Here is a 25,724-nt window from a genome sequence, read left to right on the forward strand (position 1 = left end):
TTACATTAGTGGGAAAAACTACCACACAATATTGAAATTTTTAGAGAACAAAGAGTAAAGATGTATGTAGAATGGTTAAAAAAATCGATTATTTTAACGTTTTGATGTATGTGCAATCAATTATGATCAAAATTATTTTTTTTTACAAGTTTATTGAAAAAATATATTTTCAGCTAGTTTTTTTGTTGCTTACACTAGAAAAAAAAAATCATATATGATAGGTATGAATTAAAAAAAATTGAAAAATAATATAAGTTGCAAACCATTATTCATAAAAATAACTTGTGTTTTATTGAAAACAAATACTAAACTTCGACTGAATTCCTAACCCATCCAACTTGTTTTATGAATAAGTTATTTTCATGAAAATAAAAAAGTGGGAAAACAACTCCTCTAAACATTGTATCAGATACTTCAAGTTTTGTTTAGATGCGAATTATCAATTAATTTTATAAATAATTGATCAGTTTATCACCTACTGTAGTTAAGTTTTCACAGGATCCAAACTTGGTATATTGTTTAAAAAACCTGAGACTAGTTATTCGGATCACCCAGAAAAATTTATACACACAAACAAATTTTCCAATATTTTTTGGATCTTATCAATTCAGATCGATTTTATTCTAATTCATACCATCAATTTGGTGTAAATTAGTATGTATTTTTTCAAAATTAGATGGATAAAAAGGATATACCAAACCTGAGGGATAAATAATATATTTAAATTTATTGATAATAAATTTTTTAAAAGTTTAATATAATTAATTAAGACCTTCGATTTTCTGCCATTCACGTTGGTCATTTACAAATAATGGATGTCCATCATTATACCTCGCCTTCGTTCTATATTATTGATAGTCACTTTCTTGACTTCAAGTAGTCAAAATACAACAAATGTTTTTTTGTTTTTTTGTTCATTAATTTTCTCGGGCATAAGATAAACTGTCAGTCAAGAAAAATATGTTAATTTATTGTTATATTCTTCAACTTGATTAATAGAGTTATTATCCAATTAAATCCTTAATTTAGTATCTGTTTACATTTTTGTTATGTTGAGCATGACTCTGTTAATTCTAACATTTTTTTTCTTTTATTTATTTTTCAATGTAAAATAAAATGTATTAATTCGTTGAACGCAATTTTTACTATTTTCCAGACGAATTCTTATTCATCTAAATCTTAAAACATTAAATATTTTATCTTCGCACCAGTTTTTCGTATTCTTTAAAAATTAAAATAAGCGATTATTTTTTTAGCTACTCTCTTCTTTCCTATAAATAATCTAAATAACTTTTTATTCTGATTATTTAAAAATTAGACTAAAATTGAGCTACCATAATAACTTTACAAAATTCATGTAAATTTTTTTTCGCATTCTTATCAAATTCAATTAATATATCATAAAAATGTTTATTTATGATACAACCGCAGTTCTTTTCAAGTTAAGTAGAACTTTTCTACAAACTTATAAAAACTACTAAATTAATGTGTTTGATATTTTCAAAGTATATAAACGGTTTAATATTTCTTACAATGACAAATAATGAAAGACATAATGAGTATTGAAAATGATACTTGACAAATTAATTAGTCAACTAAAGAATGGAATTAAATTAAAATGAGAAGTTTTAAACACGACTCTTCCCACATTGATTGCATCAGATGATCACTGTGAGGATTATTATAGTATTTATTTTTCATAAAATTTTTATTAAAATCATGATACAATTATTTTAGATCTAATTACTGACTTGCTTTTATTATAAAATTAATTAAATTTGATCAACTCAGATCGATTTTATCAACTTAAATAATCAGAATAACTTAGTCAATATGTACTATCGTATTTAAGTTATTATTTATTTTAAATTTTGAAAATTCAAACATAATTTTACTCTTAAAATGTGTTTAAGAGATTAAAGAAAAATATGTATATAAGTTATTTATAGTCTCAAGGTTAAAACATTAAGTGTACTGAGTCAGTGACAAATAGACCTTAAAAAACATTAAAATTATATATTATTATATTATATTATTTTAATAAAAACTTTTATTTTCTCTATAGATTTTTCATTGTTGGAGTAAGAAGTGTCTTTCTTGTTTATTTATTTTTGGGTTAAATATGTTTTTGGTCTCTTAACTTTCAGTGAAAATTGGAATTAGTCTCTTTCAAAATTTTGGTTTAGTCCCCAACTTTAGAAATATATGAATTTAGTCATTTTAACTAAATTTTGTTATATTTATTTGATGTTTCAAGCACGTTTCATGACAGTATTTGGATTGTTTACACTGTTTAACCCATTTTTGCTTCAATATTAACTGAGAAACGCGTTTGAAACATCAAACAAATCAGTAAAATTTGGTTTCATATATTTTTAGAGTTGAGGAACTAAATTAGATAAAATTTTTGAAAAGGAACTAATTCCAATTTTCATTGAAAGTCAAATGATCAAAAACATATTTAATCATTTATTTTTCTTTTTTTAGATAGATCCGGTGGAGGTTTTTCATAAAACTGTGTTTAATTTAATGTTAATAACGTGGCTAAGCTCGCATAATAAATAGTAAGGTTGTATTACATTATTAGTTTTGGGTTAGTTTCATGTTTTAAAAGTATGGTTAAGTGATAAATATTTCTTCCCTTAATCTTAATATATTCACTTATTTTATGATGATAATAAAAAATATTGTTATTATTATTATATATTAAGTAAAATACCTTTTTTGTCCCAGTTTTGGTTAAGAATATTCGAAATGGTCCCCATTTTATTTTTCTGTTCAATATAGTCCTAAAGAACGTAATTATGTTCAATTTAGTCCTTTTTCCGTTCAATGTAGTCCTAAAGAACGTAATTATGTTCAATTTAATCCTTTTTCTGTTCAATGTAGTCCTAAAGAACGTAATTTGTGTTCAATTTAGTCCTTTTTACAAACTCCGTGAACCACAAACAAGGACTAAATTGAACACAAATTACATTCTTTAGGACTACATTGAACATAAAAAGAACTAAATTGAACATAATTATTGAACAGAAAAATAAAATGTGGATCAGTTTGAATATTCGTAACTAAAACTGGAAAAAAAAGTATTTAACCTATATATTACTATAATTATAAAATTAAATATAATTAAATTTTATTATTTGACTGTAGATATTTTTTATGTATTTTGTGGGTAGTTTTATAATTAAAAAATTAGATAGGTTTAGAAAATCGTCGAATTAAAAAAATTGGTTAAACAAGAAAGAATAGCTGTCTATAATTTCTTATAAGAACCTGTCCCTGCGTTTAGGTTGTCTTACTTTTTTAATTCTGAAACTCTTTTCTTTGAGATTGTGTTTGCTTTGACATGCATGGCTCTGTTCCCTTTATCATCTTTGTTTTTCCCATTAATTGAAAATTATTTATACTATAATCTGTTATTCACATCCAACCACATATAATCAATTATGACCATTACATAATCAATTGTTATAAATACTATGATTTATGTATTTTTTTACCAACACAATCATATTAATCACGATTTTGTATATAAACTTGAAAAAAACATAAATAAATGTGTTTTTTTTCTAACATAATGAATTAGCCAATAGTCACGTCGGTTATATATATTTTTCGAACATAATCATATCTTAGAATTTATTACAATCTTACTTTATAATTTTAAAAATAAAATAATAATAGTTAATAGTCAAATAATTAAATAGAAACTTTCGCATTTATAATAATTAGATGGAAAAGGGATTACAAGATAATTATGAAACAAATATTCATGCATGATGATGATAAAATATAAGTATGCTACGTGAATTATATTATTTAGTGTGAAAATATGCATTTTTATTTAAATATATTTTTAGTTTTATTTTTTTATTTTCCAAATTCAAAATTAACATTTGAAGTAATTGTAATTTAAAAAATTAAATATGTTTTTGATTTATTAAAACTAAAAATTATTTTTTTTTCAAAATTTTGATGATTTTTTTAAATTTAAAAAATATGTGAATTTATCTTTTTTAATCAAATTTTATTTATTGTTTAAAGCACACTAATATGTTTAAAATATTGTGTTTAAAATATCAAAATAAATTTAACAAAATTTGATTAAAAAACTTAATTTATATATTTATAAATTTAAAAATTAAATTAGATTAAAATTAAAAAAAGTTAAAAATAAAAAAATATTTAACTCTAATTCAAAACATTTGTGTTATTTTTTAAAAAAATATCCTCTTAAATTTTTTGGCTATGTAGTAATCGTAAGCTGTTCATATGATCATTTGTTTCAATTTTATATTGTTATTATTACATTCATTTTTATTTTAAAATTATTTAAATATAAGAATAAGAATATTGATTTAGCTGATAAACTTTGAAATGGGAGAAACTAAACGAATATTTAAACATTTTTTTATATGAAAAGCACACTTGAATTTGAAAGTTATGCTTAGAACCGTTTTTACACAATCTGTCACGTCACGGATATTGTGGAGGGCAATAGTGGCGCGTTCTAAAACTGTAATCACTTTTTCCCTTCTCCTCTTTATTTTCGCAAGATTTTTCTCAAACGCCGTTTTGCTTTGCATTTTCTCCATTGCTTCGCCATCTCCATTCGCTCTTCCTCCTAACCAAACCCTCCTTGTCTCTTTCCCTCGCTACTTTCATTGATAACAGAAAGCCATATTCCCTGCGCAACAAACCCTAGCGATTCGAAGCTACGCGCGAAGAGAGAACAGCCATTGAGCCTTCGGCGATGGCGGTGTGCGACGTGATTCACTGATTTGAACCGGATAAAGATCTGAATCGCGGTGATCGGTTCGACGCGCTCATGGGTGCTGCGGGTTCTAAGCTCGAGAAAGCTCTCGGCGACCAATTCCCCGAAGGGGAACGCTACTTTGGCCTCGAGAATTTCGGCAATACTTGTTACTGCAACAGCGTTTTGCAGGTCTTCGCCGATTCTCTCACTTATTAATCCGATTCGAATTCGATTGTGTTATTTGGTAATCGCCGATTAATTAATTAATTAATTATTATATGGCTGATTTGGTTTTTATGGTTCTCGCTGAGAAATTTTGATGGCTGTGTTCTGAGTTATATATAAACTTGGAGGAAAAAGATGTCCTCGTGAAAGAAGTTCAATGTGTTTAACTTTCAATGGCTTGGTTCCTGAATGAATATATGAATAGGCATTTTTACTTGTTTGCCACGGTATTTTTTAATGTAAATATGAAACTAGAGAGGATGGGATTGAAAGACGTAGATAGGCTTTTGGGATTCGTCTGTCATAGACGCCTACGAAACCCCGTTCTTCGTATTTTTGTTTCGTGTGAGTGAGCAAATTGTTTTCATTGACCGAAAAAGTGGCTTGTCATTTTCTTCCGAGTACTGCATTAATGTATGTGCTTTATTTTCATTGTCTTTAACTTGAATTTGGTCTACTCAATAAATAGCAGAACTGATTGTCATTTCTGATAATTGGAAAGAATACTGAAAATTGTAGACGGCTTACCAGCCATTCAAAATAGACAGACAGATGTAATGGGATTTGTCTTACCTTCCAGCACCGTAAAGAGTCTTCCTATTCTGATGAATTATGTTTCGATAGCGGTAGTTTGTCACGTATACTAGATTGGATATTGAATACGTCGTAACCATTTGAACAGTTGTACACTAAAAATCAGTTTTTTTTTTTTTCTCTGTCTGCAGGCACTATACTTCTGTGTTCCTTTTCGAGAACAACTGCTAGAGTATTATGCAAATAACAAGAGCTTGGCAGATGGTGAGGAAAATCTTTTGACTTGCTTGGCCGACTTATTTTCACAGGTAAAATTTGGATTTTCTTTCGTTAGACCTCTTCGCAGTTCTTACTTGATTGAGTGGTGCATGAGTTGCTATTAGCTTGTGTTATCTTCAGACAAAACAGGCGTTATGTCTTTCTTTCTCCATCTAATGCTCTTACCTGCTTATTTCTTTCTTCCATGCTATTAGGTTAACCTATATTGTTTCGTTTGGTATAGATAAGTTCTCAGAAGAAGAAAACAGGTGTTATTGCTCCCAAACGATTTGTTCAGAGGTTGAAAAAACAGAATGAACTCTTCCGTAGCTATATGCACCAGGTATGTGCTTAAAACTTAAACTGTCAAGAATGGGCACTCAAGGCAGATGGAGATTATTCTAGAAATATGAAACTTAGTTTTCTTTTACGTTAATTAGACAGAATGTTTGCAGGTGTACAATATTTGGCTATGTTTATGTGTGTGCATGTTTTGATGCCATGTGTGCAGAAGTCTTTTGTGTATGTCCCTACTTAGCTGCTCGTTAGTCGCATCCAATCTAAATATTAGTCTTCGCATTTTATTGTTACTAGGGCACTATTGATAGCAAAATGGTTTAGATTTACATCTTGTAGCGAAACTTGAAGTTGAAGGCATGGTTAATGACAGGAACTAAGAGTAATGGGCTAGATCTTAGTGAAACTTGGAGTTTAAGGCATGGTTAATGATCGGAACTGAGAATCATGGGCTCTGATACTGTAAATTGGATTCTTGAATTATTCTTGGACAGAATGGTATTATGTATTATAAACATACAATTGTAATTGTTGTCTTCTTATTAATCTTGAATGTATGATTGTGTTTTGAACTTGTGATTGGAAACTTCTGTTTTGAACTTGTTAAAGTGTTAGATATATGAACTAGTCTTTTGAAACATGGAGCATTGCACCTTGATTTAATTGATCGTCCAGTTTCGTTCATTGGGTTAAATAATGATAACTTGTTTTGTTCAAAATAAAGGGTTTATACATCTCAATTTGTTGTAAGTTTATACCATTCCTTATTTATAAATGTATTGTTAATTCTGTTTACTGGGTCAGTGTACTGTTTATTGCATGATATCTCTTATTCTACTAGTTTTTGTTTTTGAAAACACACACACACACACACCATTTAAGATTAGAAAACAATAATGTCATTGTGAATCTACTCTATTTTTTGGTAGGATGCTCACGAATTCTTGAACTTTTTGCTAAATGAACTTGTTGACATCCTGGTGAAAGAGGCCAAGTCTGCTGCAAAATATGATCAAGAAACATCACCACCTTCTGAAAAGGCTGCAAATGGACCTAATAACGGACTACCTAATGGTGCTAAAAAAGAGCCTTTAGTTACTTGGGTGCACAAAAATTTTCAGGTGACTTAATGTCTCTATTTTAGTATGTTGTGTTAAACGTAAGGGTTTGGACACAAACTATAAGGTTTTATTGATAGAATTCTGGAGTTAAGCCAGAATATATGACACTAACAGAGGCCCACCAAGTCGTCACCTCCATCAAACCAACTCTAACAATTGAACATGCTCACTCCTAATAATCTGTGACATATCCCATTTATGGAATCCATGTATAACTGTTATACAACATGGTAAATAACTCTTTCACAGTTAACTTCCAATAGCTTCCAAGCAGCACCTGATAACTGTCGTACTGTGTTGTTTCTGGCAAAGCTTGGAATTCTATAAACTTTAACTATGTATTGCATTAAATCTATGGCACTCCCTCCCTCTCGCCCCCCTTTAGAAATCTTATTTTTGTGGATTGATCTGGTCAGGGAATACTCACCAACGAAACTAGGTGCCTGCGTTGTGAAACTGTGACAGCTAGGGATGAAATATTTTTTGACTTGAGCCTTGATATTGAACAAAACAGTTCAATTACAAGTTGTTTGAAAAACTTCAGTTCAACAGAGACATTGAATGCTGAAGACAAATTTTTTTGTGACAAGTGCTGCAGGTATAAACATGACTTCTAACTTTGATTTTATGATTACCTGAATACTTTTGTGGCGTCATCTGTACACGGCTTCATAAGATCGATTGTGAAAGAAAAGGGTCAGTTCAACTAATTTGATATAAGTGGAGGAATTTTTTTGGTTATGAAGCAGAGATTTCAACTGGCTTATAAGTTATGCATTATTTGTTAGCATAGTTATTCCTTTTAATTAAAAATAGATTGCTATAAATGATTTTTTTAACTAATACTATGACGTCATGTTTCTGGCTAGTGGGAAAAATATAGATGAGTTTTTTTTGGTTGTTAGTGCAGTGTGTAAAAAGACCAATGTAGTCTAGTCTGTTTTATTCTTTGTCTGTTTACTGATCTGATAACGAAGGTGTGAACTTTCTATAATTATTATTAGTTTGCAAGAAGCTCAGAAGAGAATGAAGATAAAGAAACCACCTCACGTCTTGGTCATACACCTTAAGCGTTTTAAATACATTGAACAGCTGGGACGCTACAAGAAGCTGTCTTACAGGGTTGTCTTCCCTCTTGAGCTGAAATTAAGCGATACTGTTGAAGATGCAGATATTGAGTATTCTCTATTTGCAGTAGTTGTTCATGTTGGGAGTGGGCCCAACCACGGGCATTATGTAAGCCTTGTGAAAAGCCACAACCACTGGTTATTTTTTGATGACGAAAATGTTGAGATGATTGATGAGTCTGCTGTTCAGACATTTTTTGGGTCATCGCAAGAATATTCCAGCAACACAGACCATGGTTACATTTTGTTCTATGAGAGCATTGGCTCTGGTGACAGGAACTAGAAGGAGGAGCCTAACGAGTTTTAGGTACTTGAATCATTTGGACTTGTGTTTTTCATCTGTTTATCGTTATTTATTTTTCTCTCTTTTATTCAACCTGCTTTGAGGAGTTATACACGCGATTCAACGAGAGGATACGGGTTGTGAAAATGTATACTTAGCGGTCCACATGTACAGTGGATAGTGGAAGCACTGTCCTTTTTCCCCTTCTTTCTTTTCTTTAGCAATAAGAGCAGTGTATATGAATTTCGCCGACAGTGTAATCACGATTTTAATCGTTAAATCAATAGAAACACAATCAAATGGCAAGTCACGTCCTGTCTAATCAGTATTTAAGTTTTACTCGGATCGACCAACCTTTCTTTTGAGGCTTTATTTGTAAAGACTAAATAACTACATTAACACTGAATGTAACTTAATCGACATGTATAATTCAAAGTTATATTGTAGTAATTTTTTATTCATTAGTGTGTGTATAAATTTTGACGGTTTTTATACGTTTATATATATTTTTTTTCATTTTTATTTTTAAACTTAGTAATGTGGAGGGTAAAATAAGAATGTGTGATAACAAATATTTTCTAGGGCAGCCATGCCTACTCCATCAACCAAGAGAAACCAAGTTAGGTTGCCACCAACTCACCACAATCAATTTCGCCCAATTTTACACAATCTAACATATAATTTACCGTAAAAATTTATATATGCATAGAATAAGTATAACGATTTAAAATTAATTGGGTCTCATTGGATAATTAATACAAAACCTAAAATCAAACCGTAAACAATCTACTTAAATGAAAAGTGTCCTGACTCCAAATTCTTTTGAATAATTATTAAAGAGCGGCATTAATATTTAGAATTCCAAAGATTTTAGTAAGGGTCTTGACTTGTCATATATCGATGATTACTATGTTAAAAATCGTGGTGTATTAAATATATATAAAAAAATTCCAGTCATGAGGATTCCTTTCTAACTAAAACATTAAGGAAATGAAGTTTTTCCTTTTACTGATTGGCAAGCATAGAATCCAAAATGAGTAAGGTTTCTGGTGACAGCTTCTACACTGTCATAATTGTTGGAAGGTGGATCCAAGATTGTCTGAAGTGACCATGGTAGCGTGGTGTTGTCATATTTGTGTTGTGTTAGGCTGTATATCATATTGCTCTTTTTATTTTTCAAGTTAAAAATGAGGCTCGAGTACGAAAATGGGAACCCCTGTTCTCTGACTGTTTCTTTACTGGGTGGGGTACTTTCAACTACAGGCTTCATAATTACATTAAAGCATTCTGCTTTCTAAATGCTACACTTATCTGCACTTCACGTTTTAATGTCTGTCAATCTCAACTCTCTCTATATTTGTCATTGTAAGAATGCCAGAACTGCCATTCTAAAAACACTCTGATATTTTATTCCAGATTTGATGCACACATCTTAGACTTTTATTACACTCTGTATACAATATTACACTTTAATTTTATGCATTTTTCTATAAATTGTTTGTCGGTAGTTGAACAAATAAAAGATGTGCCGCATTCTCCTTCCCTCCTAAACATTTAATTTCAAATTATATCGGTTAAAATCTGCGAGCTCTTGGGCTATCTCCATTCTGCAATAACCCTGCATAAACAAAGTTAAGCTCTTGGAAGCTGACTTCTAACAAGCGCCCGCCGACATGAGAATAACATGTTCCGTCCATAACTTCTTCAAGATCAACGACCTCATCAAACTAGCCTCTTTCTTCACAAATATCTGAAAAATGCAATGCCTAAAAGACTAGGCTTTACTTCTTTCTAGCCAAAGACATTGAAAGAGCTTAAGCTAGAAACATTTAATCTGTGCCCTTTAGAGTAATGATGCAGAAGTATACATATATCCTGTTATATGCATAGTCCCTTAAAGATAGTTATGTATCTGTATACCTTAAAATCTGAATCCTATCCACAGACATTCGCTATCTTGGACAGCAAACTTCCGTTGGAAAACGTTATTTTATGACTAGACATCTGCAGTTGATTACAAATGGTTTATTTAGCCTTACCAATAACAATGTAAGACGTGCTCTAAAGATTTAGGTTTAGCGTAATCTCACCCCAAAAAAACAGATCGATGGAGAGAAAACTTTCCCCTAACTTGGAATCTTAACAATATCACTTCTCAAGATGTAACTTCCAACATACTTTGTAGGTTTTGATTGTCACTTTTCATTGTAGTAGACTAAGGGGCCAGTTGTTCACGTGGAAATAGGAAATAGCTAAAAGAAACAGAAAGAGACATATAAGTTTTTCCTACTCAAAATACCCATCATATGTGTGTCCACGTAACCAGTTTAATTTAAGGTTTGCATGTCTAATGTGTAACCTACGAACCTCGTTCACTAAAAAATTGAACATGGGGTAAACTAATCAAGATCACAGCCCAAACAAGGATGCAGAACCATCTTCTGGTTTCTCGTATGCTGTACTGTATAAACAATAACAAGATTTAAAACAGGATACAGTTAATTACTTTTATAGATTAATGGTCGAATACAATGGGATCTGAGTCATAACATTCAACAGCCTATTGGTTTGCTGCCTCAGTACTGAAATGTCGACTAGACCTTGGCTAGGCCTAAAGCTTTCTGCAACCTTTCATCTGTTTGATTCTTGTCTTCTTTTGGAATCACACTCATACTCATGTGTTTGATTTATTTCCACCCAAACCAATTTCGCTTTGATAGTAGAATTGGATAAATAAGCAGAGAGCCAAAGTAGGAAAGGGAACAAACATTGAAAGCAAAAGATAACAAAAACTTTGGACCACACCACAAGGTGTTCAGGGTACCGTCCTATTCTGGACCAGTTCACCCTTTACTACTGTAACTACATATATTTGTGTACTTTGATGGAGTGAGCTACATGAGAAAAAGTCTTTCTCATTCACACCTCGAAAATTGCAAGACACAAGAAAGAGTCACACAAATCACAAATTCTTTTGGGTGTGAGGTTGAAGATCACGATCAATCACACTTTTCTTCTAGTCAATCAGTTTTATATTTCATATCTTTATGTTTTTCTATCTATATAATAATATTTTAGATCAATGAATTTTTAAATTATTTATTAGCATTTATTTTCTCAGCAACCCATTTATTATTTTAAATCTTTCTCATCTTCCTTATTTCCCTCAACCAAACAACAGCTTGAGCCGCTGCTGCCGTTTAATAACTATGATTCAGAAAGGTTTCTGCATTCCAATAAATTATTTATTTCAGTTTAATTTCTCAAGTCTCATGTCAGGTGCAACAAAAGTCCAAACTCATCTGAAGAATGTGTTCTGCATAAAAAATTTGCAGTAATGAGCCATAATGCACTAGCAAACAAACCGACAAGTTACATTTTAATTATATCATATAGTTTCCCTTATCATGTTAATTTTTTGTTTTTTGGTAACAGAGATCATTAGCAAAATGCATAATGACTATTGGATGTGTGTAAAAAACAAGACTGACATTTATAAATAAATTAAATTCTTAAAATAATGAAGACCTTCATACATGACAAGGCTGTCCAGTATATTTTTCAAAGCTGTGAAGCCTTAGTCTGCCGAGAGATGATGTGGGAGTCCAAGTTTTCAATGAAATAATATTTTTTAAAAATTTAATTAAAATTTAAGTAATTTATAAATTTTGATATTTTTAATAGAGTGTTTAAATTAAAATACAAACATTTATAAGTTATGTAAAAATTAATTAGAACTTTTCTTAACATTAAAATAAGAAGAACACTTTGAATAATGTTTCATTCACAACCACAGTTTATTAGCATTCTTAAACTTTCCATAACAAATTTATATTCATTTTTTATTTATAAATATAGAAACATTATCTTTTCAATACTTCTAATAAAATAGTAATAAGGTTTGTGAGAAAATTTATTAATACATAAAACTCTTTCCCCTATGAGATGTGGAATGGGCCAAGATTTTAATATCGATAATGTATTTATGAATGGGCCTAAATGTCTGAACGGTGGTCGATCTGCAAAACTGTAACCTTGGGGGTAGGTGGGCCCGTACGTCATTGACCGTCACATATTAAACGCCGTCTCGTGTGTCTGTTGTCTACCTTTCTAACAACCAACATCCAATATACTTCAACACACGAACGCGTAACAAAATCCTAAGTCACACCTGTTAAATTAATTCAGGTGGGTTAAAGTAATTAGGTAGTGATTCAGAATTTCTTTTATAGACAATGTTGAATTATAATTATTAATATATTTATATTGTAAATTTTATAAAAAATATTATTAAACTTTTAATAATTATTTTAAATACATTAGTTAACAGAATCTTTTCAATAAAATAATTTAACTAAAATATTTTTGACTTAAAATCAAGACTGTATGTTTTATTTTTCGGGTATATTATAATTTTCAATAGTTAATATTACACGTGATGGACATTATTATATAATTATTTATTCGGTCAATGAACTAAAAGAACAACTTTCTATTATTTTTTTTGGGTGAATGAATAACTTTGTGAATTAGGTCAGATACGTTGGAATTGGAAGATATATAATTGTATCATATTAAAGGAATAAGTGTTTTAATAAATAAAAAAAAGAAAAAGAAATTGTGTTAGTGGTTTGGAGTGTCATTTTCTTTTCTTTATGTGTGCATATATATATTATATAAGAAGAGAGATAATAAAGAAAGATGAATCCAACACGGGTTGAGATGGAACAGTTAGTAAACCCGTGACTCTGTTTGTCTGGTTGTCCGTGCCACCCAATGCATCTTTTTCTCTTCACAACTTCACTCACATCACATGCCTTCACAACACCACACACTTCCACTTTTGCCCCTCTACTTTTTTTATTTACCATTTCTCTCCTCCATATGCCATCTTAATTTTTTAATCTTTAATTTCCCTCATAACTTATTGACTGGGCCATTATGTCCCTAAAATTAGTCTAACTTTATTGCTTTTTTGCATTTATGATGATTTTTTTTTCAAGGCAACTACACCGCTTTTGAAATAATTACGGTTTTCGAAGTTTATCATTATTTTTAAATTTTCTTCTATAAGGAAAAAATTTCTTTAAAGTGGACAAGTGACATTGTTAAAATAAGTTATAATATATTGAAAGTATGATCTATTTTAGAGAAGTTTTATCTTTAAATCATGTCTCAAAAAATCAAATATTTATAGGAACTAAAATAAAAAATATATATCTTTATATTAAAATTAATACTATAAGGACTAAAAACAAAAATAAAATATTTATAAAGACTAAAAAAGTTATTTACAAGAGAGTGAAATAAAACTAACATACTTTTATAATATATTTATGTGTTTCACTAAAAGTAACTAATGATCATTTAACCTCTTAAAAGGCTGATAACCAAACTTGAAGGGTCATTAATTGTTTTGGATTAAGAACTTGACTAATTGTTTCGGATAAAGTCTTTATTTCAATAACAATCGTATTTAAAGTTTTATTTAAAAAATTCAAATTCAGTTAACTTTATATTATGTAAAATATTCATATTCATGTATAGCTTTTGGCACCAACAGGACCACCTCTACATTCACCAGTAGTATTCCATAAATGGTAATGTTAAAAAATGAAAAAGGCTGAAAATGAAGGGGTAATATGGTCAGAACAAGAAATGAAGGTGTTTGTCGTTATGGTTGACGTCGTAGTCAGAAGTCTTTATGGCAAATCGCGCACACTGTAGGGTACTATGATATATGTATGTATGTATGTGATGTGTAGTGTAGTTCCTACAAATTCAGACCTTCGTCTTCAGTTCAGTTCCTCCCTTAATAATATAACAATGTAACGTTCAAATTCGACTCCAATCTCAATCTTGCATTCTCTTTCCTCTCATTTTCCCCTTTCCCCTCTTCCTCGCAACAACCTAACACTCTCTTTTCACGCCATCAATGGCTGTCGATTCCTCCGCTCAGGTAACGTTCTCAATCCTCTCTTAAACCTCAATCATATCTCAAATTACTAATTCTAAGCTGCATTTCGATTTGAACTTCACCTGGTACTTTTCCGACATTTTGTTTATTTGAATCGGAATCTCAACTCGTGCCGTGGTTTTTCCAACTTGTTTTGGCTGTTACTTTCTGAATGCTAACTGATTGAAGAAATCGACGTTTGTGTGAAATGTGGAACTAACTGCTTTCCAGCTTTGATGGAAAAAAGCAAGAAAGGTTGAAAAGTCAGGGCGAGAGTCACGTGAGAAAGTGAAACCGCACGATTTTCGTTCTAGCTTGCGTTCATTACTTTACAGTTTAGAATTCAAGTTGATTTGTTAAGAGTCTCTCACTTAAAATGCATGGATTGAGCTGTTTTCTTCAGATCGCGTTAGGTTGAAAGTTCTCGCTCTATGAGCTATCACTCACCATTGATTTGCGAGTCACATAGTTTAATGCGTAGTTAATTGAGATTTGGTTGTTTCCTTTTTCATCTTTGCTCGCGGCTTGGTTGCAGAGAGAACATCAAGTTCGGGAGTTTGTGGACGGGAATGGAAATGTCGCTGTCGGTTTGAAGTTACATAATAAACCAGGTAATTGTACTAAATTAGATCATTTAGCAATGTTGTGTGTTGTAGAAATGTCTTTGGTTTTTATTGCTCTTCATCCTGTTTTTTTTCCTCCACTTCAGAGATTCCACCTATACTGTTTGAAGATTCTTCCCTTCCAGCTGGATTGCACAGTTCACATGTTGGTGCTTGCTTTCTCTGCACTGATCTACTGTTTGTTTTTACCGAATTTTCAATTAATTTTGTAGTTTAGGGAATCTTTTGTGGCTTAGTGGTTGTTATGAGTTTGTAATCGGGTTTATCTTCTCTAAGTATGTGTTTGGTTAGAGTTGAAATGGGGAGAAACAGTGCATTAAAGTCAGCTTAGTGCGTGCTTGGATACATGTACAACATGCATGTATAACCAAACTTCCCCGTTAATTTGCATCAGCATATACAGAAGCTAAAATATTATGCTTTTGGTAGACGCATGAAAGATCTGATGTGAAGGAAAACCAACACACTATCAGTTTCTTGGCAGGCATGCCCTTGCTTCGAAATCAAATCAATTTGTGCTAATTGGCATTTAAGTTTTGACGGGTCCAGGGTGTCAGGACATATTACCTACGTTTTTGGTAACAGTTAATTTTACTGAGAACCATAAGACCGAGGAGAGAGGATCAAAATCATTTTATCTAATCATGCTTCACACTGATCTATCCTGATTATAAAAGAAAAAAACGTTTGGACCTAGATTCCTTTTAGTTTTGGGTTTTTTGTTACCCTGAAATGTAAGTCACTGAAGATCCGTTTTCTATAACTGTCAATTTGTTAACATCCTTTCATATTTGAATTTTGAATCACTTGACCATTTTTATGACCTAATTGTTTTCTGGAAGTAGCTAAAAACATGATATTTTAGAAACTCACGCCTTTTCCATTCATGGCAGGCTCGAGATGTTTATAGTATTTCCGTGTTGCCTGAGGAAGATGAAAGCGAAAACTGTGCTTCACCACTAGCTTTCTTAAGCATCTTAGAGGTTTCTAATCAAGCTAAAAGTCCAATGTGCTTAGATTCTTCCATAAATTGCCAAAACTGCATTGATTTTCAAATGAAGAATGATGATGTGTATTCCCAGTGCTCGATTGATATTCCTTGTGTGAATGGAAATTCAGTTTTTCCTGAATCTTATGAAGAGACAGTCGAATGTTTTAAAACTGGAAACTCACCGACTGTAAGTCTCATAAACTCATCTTCTTGACAGTTGTTTTTTAAAATTAAGGACAGCAGGCGCCCTTATAAAGCCACATACACACATGTCACCGTGTGTATTCTCTTAAGAGGATTGATATTTTACAATATTGCAGAGTGTACTTTGGAGAGAATCAAGTTTCAAAGGAGGAAAACTTATGCAGAGTCTGGTGAATGTCACCAATCCAAGAGGTATGTCTGTTGTTTTTTGTACCGTACCTTTAGTTTTTTTTTTCAATACAGATAAGCTCATATATTTTTCTTTTACTGGTAGTGATTTTCTGAGAGCAATCAGAATAGTTTAGAGCTGAAGGAATTATTATCCCGTGCAATACAGATAGGTTGCTTGACCAGAGAATATATGCAAATAACATTTTGATAAATAGTTCTAGCCTCGTGTTAGAGAACTTTCTACTCTCTGTCATTCAAAAGTGTGAACACAATTGAAACATATTTTTGGCCAATTTTATTATTTTGACTGGTCCTGTAAAGCAACGACACGAGTTCAGAATATAAGCGGGTTTGGGTTTTGTTCTGACATGACCTTAACAAAAATATGAAATAACATAGTTAAGAATAGATATGTTTAACTTGAACTTGAAGACAAGGGTATCATTCAAAATTCAAATTTTCCAATATATTTCTTTTGCTTCACATGGTTAGTTACTTCGTGAAGCCTTCACAATCTTCTGTGCTATATAATTTTGAAATTTCATTTGTTTTTGCCATCTTTAAACTAGCAATTACTCCCTTCTTGTACCTAAACACACTGTTACATTTTTGTGTTCTTGAATTCAGCTGGTAAGTGATCTAGATGCACGTCTAACTTTCATATTTTCTAATTTAACAGATAAACCAATCTCTGAGAAGCTACATGATTTACCTAGTAACAGATGGAGAAGATATAAACGTGCTGCCTCATTTGATTCCAGAAAAGTTGCTCTTCTGTTTTCAATATTGTAAGTTCATATACTAAACTTGTCCTTCAATACTAAAATTTTAGTTGTTATTTCATGTGAATATTCTGTTTTTTTTTTTTTTTTTTTTTTTTTTTTTTTTTTTTCTGGCAAGTTATTGTATATAAATGTTCTATTATAATGGGTAGTATTTTTCACGATTACAACAAAAGAGTATATCTATTCTTACCTGAATCTGCATAACATATTATATATGAATGTACAAAAGTTATAAATTATTTATATATTTATTTATTTGTATGTTTACATAAATTTCATGGTGACCATAGAAAGATTGGAATTAACTTGCCAAAACTATACATACTCTTTAAAACCTAATGAATGATAAAAAGAGGGAAATTGCTGCTCTGCGTTGCGTATCTCGTGATTTTCGGAGTTTACGAGAGATGCTTCTTGTGGAATGCATAATTGCATTCATGAGTGATTCCATGCCACTTCTAGAATCCAAACATGTGTATCGTTGAAGGTAAAAATTTCTCAATTAATTTATCAAATATATATTAAATTATGGAAAGCTCAATCAAAAGAGCATTTAACTAGTGAAATACACTCAATCATTCCTAGTCTAGTCAATGTTACCAGCATTAGTATGTTATTAATTTGGTTAAACTTATAAATCATTCATCCGTATCCATCATTCACAATACTCACTCGGTAATTGGCCTCCAGCGCAAAGTCTCTCAGCCTCCATAGAACTTTAAAGCATTCCCTATCGTCCATGCTAAACAGGGACAGGAGTTATATGTCAAGTTTTAGGTGTTATGTTCATCCGAGCAAAGATCTTTCCAGCCGAGTGTCTGTTTTTCCATCCTTCTAGACTTTGATTTGCCATACAAAGGTCCTTCTATGGAAAGAAATGCTCTTACACATTTATGTGAGTGCAGGGTGCATCTAAGACAACTATAGACGGTGTATAACTGGTTTCCCTGTCTACACAGAAATTTGATCTGTGTTCAACTTTTGTTAAACATTTACCTCAACTGAAACGATTACCAACTGATACCGATTTTTTCTACTTTCTATCTTTGACAATTTCTTTTCCGATTTTCTTATTCGTTCTACATTTAACCATACGTGAAATTGATCAATTCCTGCAGGTCAAGTTTCGGAACATTGGTGTTGATATATCTGACGTTGAGACTTAGGCAGAGAGCTGATGGCTTTGCTCTTATTTGAAGTTCCAATATTTGACACCCACTGTTTTTAGATTTCCAAGCTTCTATGGTTTTGTGTAGTTTAAACTTGCCCCTTGATTTGTAATAGAGCTGCTTGTGATGTTGAAGTTTAGAATCTAGGAAAGTTTATTTGGCACAAAATATAGTGGCGCTTGTCTTTAAAGTCTATTTTATTTAGTGACGTGTCTTCCAAATCATCAGTACAATCTAAAGATTAAGCCAGGAGAGCCAAACAAAGACCATCAATTGGAAAGGTGCCAAAAAAGTTCGTGTAAATGGTGTGAAGATGCAGGGAATGAACGTTGCGGAGTGTTGTGACTTGTGATCATATTTTCTTCATTCTTCAGGGTCAACTATGGAAGCCGGAAAGACAGAATAACGGATCCCATTGTATTTATGTTTATAGTTCCAAAAGACTACTGAACTTTGTCTGGATTGAACAGATTTACATTAAATCAATTTTGACAGGTCCAGTTAGTTTCTGCAATAAAGCATGATAGCAATGTCTGAGAATGTTTCCATTCCAGCAAAGCTCTCGTGATATAAAAATCGGTGATGTCTCCCTCACATCATCTACTATGCAACTTTTAAACTGCATTCTTGCATTAAAGGGTCTAACTGTATAATAAATGAAATTAAATTAATACATCATCTAGTCCTATTTTGGGGTGATAGGTTCAAAGTGGTCATGCTTTTTTCGGCAGTTTACTATCGTGTCATATTTTGTAAAAATAGTTCAAATTGGTTCTTGTGTCCAATTTTTTATTGTTTGGCAATTGTGACCCAGATCATGTGCAATGTTAATTTAAAAGGAAAAGAGGACATCGATTCGCGAATATCATTCACTTGAGACAGAAGCTGAGCAGAAACACTACTCATGCACCACCACCGCGACCACTGCACCAACCTCGCCAATCTACTCATGCTCCCTCTCCACACACAGCTCGGAACCACAAACAGGGGACTCCAGTACTATATAATCACTCCAAATTTAAAGAATAATGGTCCACAAACACCACAGGAAAAGAAAAGAGATTAATAAATATGAAGAAAATAAAATAGATATAACCGGAGTGATAAATGAAGCATATAAAAATTGACTGCGCAATAAATATCATTTAACTATCTCATATTTACAGAATGTGGAGGTGTAGAGAGGAAGTGGTGGAGTGCAGGGAGAAGCCCTCTCTCCCTCGTCATCGAGCCAGTGACTTCTAGCCTCTTCCTGAACGACGCTGGACTTAGTTTGCTTGTGGACCCTCTTTTTATCCTCCTCGATGATTCGAATCGGGTAGAGATCCGGCGAAATGGAGAGCGGGTTCTTGAGGGTGACGTAGGCCTTTTTGTAATCGGGTTTTGCGATCAACAACCAGTCCCGTTTCTTCTTCTTGCCCTCTATGTTCAGGGTGTGAACCTTCTCGACCTGGAAGCCGTAGAGGGATTCGAGAACGCGCTTGATCTCGATCTTGGAGGCCGAAGGAATGGTCTTGATCGCGATTTCACGAATGTTGGTGAAGCTGTTCGGCATCAAAAGCTATATCGGTAGGTTTGCCAACTGCACCACCCTTTTTCCCATTCTACTTCCCATGCTCGCTCTCAATTTCTCACGACACAACCTTCGCAAAGCTTTCCCCTCTCCTTCTTTGCCTTCAAATCTAATACTAAGCTACATATTCATTTCCTTATTGGGCCCAAACCTATTTTCCTTTCTCACCTCCATTTTTTCCTCCCATTTTTTCCATTTATTTCTTTTATAACTAGTTCATTAGTCATTTTGGATTCAAAGGGTGTTATTTTAAAACTTATAGTATTTAATTAATGATATATTTATCGTGCAATTTGATTAAAAAATATTATTTATTTTAATGGAATAAGCACTTTCGGTCAGAAGTATTGGCCCCTCTATTCAGCCCACTAAATTTGAGTTTCGGATTAAAAAGCAGGGGACGGTTAAAAGGAATCCAAATTGGAATCTGGTGCTGACAAAAACACTTGGATTCTTGCCTTTAGCATATTTCTCAAAAGAAAAAAAAAAGAGAGAGATACTTAAATAAAATGAAAAAAATAAAGCAGAAAATCCGAGAGAATCTTCGGAGTTCTGACAACCTGGGAGAAATAACCATATTAAAAAAACGAAAATAATTACCATTAACAGAAACACGTGATAAAATAAATACTGAAACCTATCACTTTACCCCTGAGTTGTGTCTTCCCCTGTGTTTCAGATTTTACTCGCAGCCGCCATGTGCGGAATCCTCGCAGTGTTGGGTTGCGTCGACAAATCTCAGGCCAAGCGCGCTCGCATCATCGAATTGTCTCGCAGGTCGCGCGCATTTCTTTATCTTTCTCTTCTTCCATTCGTTTCTCGGAACACGAATTTTTGTTTTTATATTCATGCTACTAATCGTTTTTGCTTTCACTTTATGTAGCAAAACAAAAGAGAAAACCTTTTTTTTTTTGGTCATGCTTCATTAAATTATATGTTACTGCTTTAGAAGGATTTCTTAATGTTTGACTATGTTTGTTTTGTTAATTAGAGGAGTTTCTTAGGCAACAGAGAATCTCTCTCTCATTTTTCTGATTTGTGTGTGGTTGTGATGGATATGAAAAATGTAGGTTGCGGCATAGAGGTCCTGATTGGAGTGGCATACATTGCCATGATGATTGTTACCTTGCTCATCAAAGGCTTGCTATTGTTGACCCTACTTCAGGGGATCAACCTTTGTACAACGAAGACAAGACTGTTGTTGTCACCGTATGTGTCTTTGTGCCATTATAAAAGATATGTGCATTTTTCAGGAATATTCATTTCACTAAAGGATGCATTGTTTTTGTTTTCTGGATAGTGTTATAGGGAACGCACTTACATGATTTTTATTTTGCTTTTTTTATCCTCATACCACATATTATTGAAACTACGCCATTAGGTTAATGGGGAGATATACAACCACAAACAATTGAGACAGAAACTGAGTTCTCATCAATTTCGAACTGGTAGTGATTGTGAAGTGATTGCCCATCTTGTAAGTGTTTTAGAATCAGCTACATTTGATACGCAGTCTATCATTAGCCCATAAATTATGAATCTTTGTTTTTGTTGTAATTATGATGCCAGTATGAAGAGTATGGGGAGGAATTTGTTAACATGCTGGATGGGATGTTCGCCTTTATTCTTCTTGATACTCGAGATAAAAGTTTTATTGCTGCTCGTGATGCTATTGGCATTACCCCTCTTTATTTGGGCTGGGGTCTTGATGGTATGTGGCTTTGCCTTCTGCTTGTTATGACATTCTTACATTTTCGGTTCAATCTGGATGTTGCTTAACCTCTCAAATAATGCTACCTATGGTTGAATTTAAGTAAATCCAAGTGAAGCCTGATGTGGATATGTTAACTATTTTTAAATAAAGTGGGATAAATGTATTATGTAAGTCATCCCAGTCGCTCCAAATCTCCTACAACCGAATACCCGGCTTTAGTAACTCCTGCAGAATCTGAGTTTCAACTCAGTACACTTTTTTATGTAGTTTTTTCTATACATGTGCTTTCTTATGGTATAAATAACACAAAATTTAATGTTGTTTGCCAAAAGTTGATCCCGTTGTGGTAATTTCAATAAATTATGACTAAATTCTTTATTTCAAATTTCTTTATACCTTAATATGACTTTATTACATCATCCTTTGCTTTTTACATTTTGGAACATATTCTAGTTTTTCAAAGGCGAGTAAAAGAAGCGTCTTTTTCTCTCCTGCACATAATCATCTTTTTTTATTCTGAACTAGAATCAATTTTGGATAGAAAATTTATATTGCCTTATTTACTTGGATATACATGTCTTATTTGTTGTAACTTGGCATGGCTGTTCTTTTCTTTTTTTTAATCCCATGAACGGATTAAATGTTATTATTTGCAGGATCAACATGGTTTGCATCTGAAATGAAAGCTCTGAGTGATGATTGTGAGAGATTCATGTCATTTCCTCCGGGGCATATATATTCCAGCAAACAAGGTATCAATAATGTCATTTATTGTCTTCTCTGTTTATGATTCTTGTAATTCCCATATTTTTACATGCAGATATTGTACCACTAGTAAATGCTGTTAAAATTTGTTATATTTGCAGGAGGATTAAGAAGGTGGTACAATCCACCATGGTTTTCGGAGATTGTTCCATCAACTCCCTATGATCCAATACTTTTGCGTGAGACCTTCGAGAGGGTAAGCTGTTATTGTGAATCATGGTATTTATCTCCCCATTTCTGAGAACTCAATTCTACTGCATTTGCTTGAAAAATGGTTAGAATTTTAGGTGATCAAGTTCACCCTTTCTCTGTGGAACTTCCTTTGGTGTAATGGAGTCACATACTAACTGATAGCATGGTTGATTATCATAACATCTTTTTTTAGCGCTTTGTTTGGTTTCACGGTATATCATGCAGGCTGTGGTTAAGAGAATGATGACTGATGTACCCTTTGGAGTTCTTTTGTCGGGAGGATTGGACTCATCACTTGTTGCCTCTATGGTCAATCGTTATTTAGCGGAATCTGAGGCGGCTCGTCAATGGGGATCACAGTTGCATACTTTCTGTATTGGTTTAAAGGTCAGAATAAGTTGCGTTATGCTTCTTCAACGAAAGGAAAGCTAGTGTACCAGCTTTCATATTCTTCATGATCTGACGTTTCCTTCATGCAGGGCTCTCCGGACTTGAAAGCTGCAAAAGAGGTAGCAGATTATCTTGGTACTCGTCACCACGAACTTTATTTCACGGTTCAGGTGATCATCTCTCACAATCTATTAATTTTATTTTTTTTTCTAATGAGCTTTCTATTGCCACTCAGAAGCAATCTTGTATATTGCTGTATCAGGAAGGTATAGATGCACTTGAAGAAGTCATTTACCATATTGAAACATATGACGTAACGACTATCAGAGCAAGTACTCCAATGTTTCTTATGTCCAGGAAAATTAAATCCTTGGGAGTGAAAATGGTTCTTTCTGGAGAAGGTTCAGATGAAATATTTGGAGGTTACCTGTATTTTCATAAGGCACCTAACAAGAAAGAGCTTCACGAAGAAACTTGTCGAAAAGTAATGTGTAATAATTTTTATGTAATTCTGTTTGATTTAATTTATTTTGCGAAGTTTTATGAGCTTAAATATATATTTTCTCCCTTTTTCTCTTTTTCATTTTATGCATTACTTGTTTATTCAATTTTTAGTCGCTTTGATGATTTGACAGATTAAAGCTCTTCATCTTTATGACTGCCTGAGAGCCAATAAGTCAACTGCAGCATGGGGAGTTGAGGCCCGTGTACCATTCTTGGATAAAGAATTTATCGAAGTAGCAATGAGTATGGATCCGGAGTGGAAAATGGTATTTTACATTTACGTTTTTCTGTTTTCATCTTCTTATGATCCGGAGTGGAAAATGGTATTTTACATTTACGTTTTTCTGTTTTCATCTTCTTATGCTACATAACTGTTCTATCTATCCCATCTTATGATTGGGTTGCTTGCACGTGCATTTAGTGGTGGATTTTCAGAACTTGGTTACTTAAACCTTTTTCATTTTTGTACAAATTTTTTTAATTATAAAAAATATTTTTCAGGTGGTGTTCAAGACTTGAAATTTTCCGTTCCTAACTTGTCTATTTTCTTGTGAATCTCCAGGAATATACTTCCTTATACAACACTTAGGAATAATATATTACAGTTACTCATTATGAAAAAGTATGTTTTCACCTATGAAGCTAAGAATTTTATGTCCACTTATCCACAAGTAATTCTAGAGATTTTGTTTATACTACTCTTCTAACAGATGCAGAAATTTTCATTCTCATAATTTGTTTAGTAATGTTAGTTTTTTCAAGTTCTGCCATTTTCTGCAATGTTGATTTAGATTGCGTACCTTACTGTTAAACAAATTTAAAGGCCATTTTAACTGTTTCCCTTTAGTTTAATTGTTCAAGTTTGTTTTCTATGGTTATCTTGATTTTACGGCTTTAAGAAGTTGTTCTGGTTGATTTTGCAATCTTTTAATAAGTTCATCTTGTTGACTTCATTTTCAATCTCTTTATGAAACTCTTGACAAATTTGCGCAGATAAGGCGTGATCTTGGAAGGATAGAGAAGTGGGTATTACGCAATGCATTTGATGATGAAAAGAATCCATATTTACCAAAGGTTTGTATCAACTACTGCATCATGCTTATTCTCGTGTGTTGCAGGGTTTCAGTAGTAATTCTGTTTTGGTTTGTCTGTTTTTTCAGCACATATTATACAGGCAGAAGGAACAGTTCAGTGACGGGGTTGGTTACAGTTGGATTGATGCCTTGAAGGATCACGCTGATAAACAAGTAGGTTTTAACTTGTGATGGTAAAATTTTTGGATGTAATGCCAATAGTTCTAATAAACCGTCTCTTGATAAAATGGTCAGGTCCCAGATGCAACAATGCATGCTGCCAGTTTTATTTACCCTGAAAACACTCCTACTACAAAAGAAGGATACCTCTACAGGACAATTTTTGAGAAGTTCTTTCCGAAGGTAAGATGGACGTAAAGAACCTTGCCTTCTAATATGCACGCATTGGTTTACTTGTTAAAATTCAAATCTTTCTAAACCTGATTCTGATAATGTTTAACCATTTTAACAGAATGCAGCAAGGGCAACAGTTCCAGGGGGTCCTAGTGTGGCATGCAGTACTGCAAAAGCTGTGGAATGGGATGCGGCATGGTCCAAAAATCTTGACCCTTCTGGTCGTGCGGCGCTTGGTGTTCATGAAGCTTCATATGATACGGTGGATACCAAAGTTGACAAACCCAAAAATGGAACACTTTAAACAAAAAAAAGTGTACGCAATAACTGTCAAGTCAAGTGGGAATTTAAATTCAAGTAGATGAAACTAATGAATGGCGGGGTTGTTTTTATTTGTAGCTTAAATTAATACGTAGGTCTTAAACTATTTGTTTCTTTTTCTTGAATAATTATCTACGTTTAAAAGTTTTTAATCTGTAATTGGACCTTTTCATTACATTTCGATTAAAGTTTTGTTGTATAAAAGGACTCAACTGATTTTTTTTTTTTAACTAGCTCTGACATTAGTATTTTTAAGAAAAAACAACTGACCCGTTCCTTGTGGTAGGCCTGTTTGAAAATGATTAAATACCTAGGATCTTACAAATTACTTTAGC

The 25,724-nt window shown here is 32.6% G+C and overlaps 4 protein-coding genes across 5 annotated transcripts; 3 read left to right on the forward strand and 1 right to left on the reverse strand.

Moving 5' to 3' along the window:
- The first annotated feature begins 4,445 nt into the window (after positions 1–4,445).
- On the forward strand, positions 4,446–8,910 carry LOC106756015 (ubiquitin carboxyl-terminal hydrolase 4). 2 transcript variants are annotated; one of them, XM_014638250.2, is made up of 7 exons: positions 4,446–4,521; positions 4,678–4,948; positions 5,710–5,826; positions 6,021–6,119; positions 7,003–7,194; positions 7,611–7,792; positions 8,199–8,910. In XM_014638250.2, exons 2-7 carry the CDS (start codon positions 4,832–4,834, stop codon positions 8,602–8,604), a joined length of 1,113 nt encoding a protein of 370 aa, XP_014493736.1. In that variant the 5' UTR covers positions 4,446–4,521; positions 4,678–4,831; the 3' UTR covers positions 8,605–8,910. The 2 variants fall into 2 exon arrangements, with proteins under 2 accessions (XP_014493736.1, XP_014493735.1); XM_014638249.2 differs by lacking the exon at positions 4,446–4,521 and having other exon boundaries at positions 4,528–4,948.
- Positions 8,911–14,343: 5,433 nt separating this feature from the next.
- Positions 14,344–19,021, forward strand: LOC106756017. The gene is made up of 7 exons (XM_014638252.2): positions 14,344–14,563; positions 15,096–15,171; positions 15,270–15,328; positions 16,077–16,361; positions 16,495–16,570; positions 17,229–17,337; positions 18,453–19,021. The coding sequence occupies exons 1-7, from the start codon at positions 14,540–14,542 to the stop codon at positions 18,529–18,531; spliced, it is 708 nt and encodes a 235-aa protein (XP_014493738.1). The 5' UTR covers positions 14,344–14,539; the 3' UTR covers positions 18,532–19,021.
- Positions 19,022–19,620: 599 nt separating this feature from the next.
- On the reverse strand, positions 19,621–20,301 carry LOC106756018 (50S ribosomal protein L23-like). Its single transcript, XM_014638253.2, has one exon. It carries the CDS (start codon positions 20,056–20,058, stop codon positions 19,645–19,647), a length of 414 nt encoding a protein of 137 aa, XP_014493739.1. The 5' UTR covers positions 20,059–20,301; the 3' UTR covers positions 19,621–19,644.
- LOC106756016 (asparagine synthetase [glutamine-hydrolyzing] 3) lies at positions 19,985–25,612 on the forward strand. Its single transcript, XM_014638251.2, has 15 exons — positions 19,985–20,072; positions 20,756–20,853; positions 21,147–21,285; positions 21,458–21,553; positions 21,646–21,787; positions 22,447–22,542; positions 22,657–22,751; positions 22,973–23,134; positions 23,227–23,307; positions 23,400–23,621; positions 23,773–23,907; positions 24,635–24,715; positions 24,802–24,888; positions 24,970–25,077; positions 25,187–25,612. The coding sequence occupies exons 2-15, from the start codon at positions 20,774–20,776 to the stop codon at positions 25,370–25,372; spliced, it is 1,710 nt and encodes a 569-aa protein (XP_014493737.1). The 5' UTR covers positions 19,985–20,072; positions 20,756–20,773; the 3' UTR covers positions 25,373–25,612.
- The last annotated feature ends 112 nt before the right edge of the window (positions 25,613–25,724 follow it).

Source organism: Vigna radiata, chromosome 2 (assembly GCF_000741045.1).
Source record: "Vigna radiata var. radiata cultivar VC1973A chromosome 2, Vradiata_ver6, whole genome shotgun sequence".
NCBI classification, from domain to species: Eukaryota; Viridiplantae; Streptophyta; class Magnoliopsida; order Fabales; family Fabaceae; genus Vigna; species Vigna radiata.

Excerpts from the sequence above, each read along its gene's own strand:
- LOC106756015 (XM_014638250.2), top strand. The coding sequence starts at position 4,832 with ATGGGTGCTGCGGGTTCTAAGCTCGAGAAAGCTCTCGGCGACCAATTC. Across the intron at positions 7,195-7,610 it reads GGGTGCACAAAAATTTTCAG|GGAATACTCACCAACGAAAC; the intron begins GTGACTTAATGT and ends TGATCTGGTCAG. Across the intron at positions 7,793-8,198 it reads TTTTGTGACAAGTGCTGCAG|TTTGCAAGAAGCTCAGAAGA; the intron begins GTATAAACATGA and ends AATTATTATTAG.
- LOC106756017 (XM_014638252.2), top strand. The coding sequence starts at position 14,540 with ATGGCTGTCGATTCCTCCGCTCAG. Across the intron at positions 14,564-15,095 it reads CTGTCGATTCCTCCGCTCAG|AGAGAACATCAAGTTCGGGA; the intron begins GTAACGTTCTCA and ends GCTTGGTTGCAG. Across the intron at positions 16,362-16,494 it reads AAACTGGAAACTCACCGACT|AGTGTACTTTGGAGAGAATC; the intron begins GTAAGTCTCATA and ends ACAATATTGCAG.
- LOC106756018 (XM_014638253.2), bottom strand. The coding sequence starts at position 20,058 with ATGCCGAACAGCTTCACCAACATTCGTGAAATCGCGATCAAGACCATT.
- LOC106756016 (XM_014638251.2), top strand. The coding sequence starts at position 20,774 with ATGTGCGGAATCCTCGCAGTGTTGGGTTGCGTCGACAAATCTCAGGCC. Across the intron at positions 24,889-24,969 it reads AGGATCACGCTGATAAACAA|GTCCCAGATGCAACAATGCA; the intron begins GTAGGTTTTAAC and ends TAAAATGGTCAG. Across the intron at positions 25,078-25,186 it reads TTGAGAAGTTCTTTCCGAAG|AATGCAGCAAGGGCAACAGT; the intron begins GTAAGATGGACG and ends CCATTTTAACAG.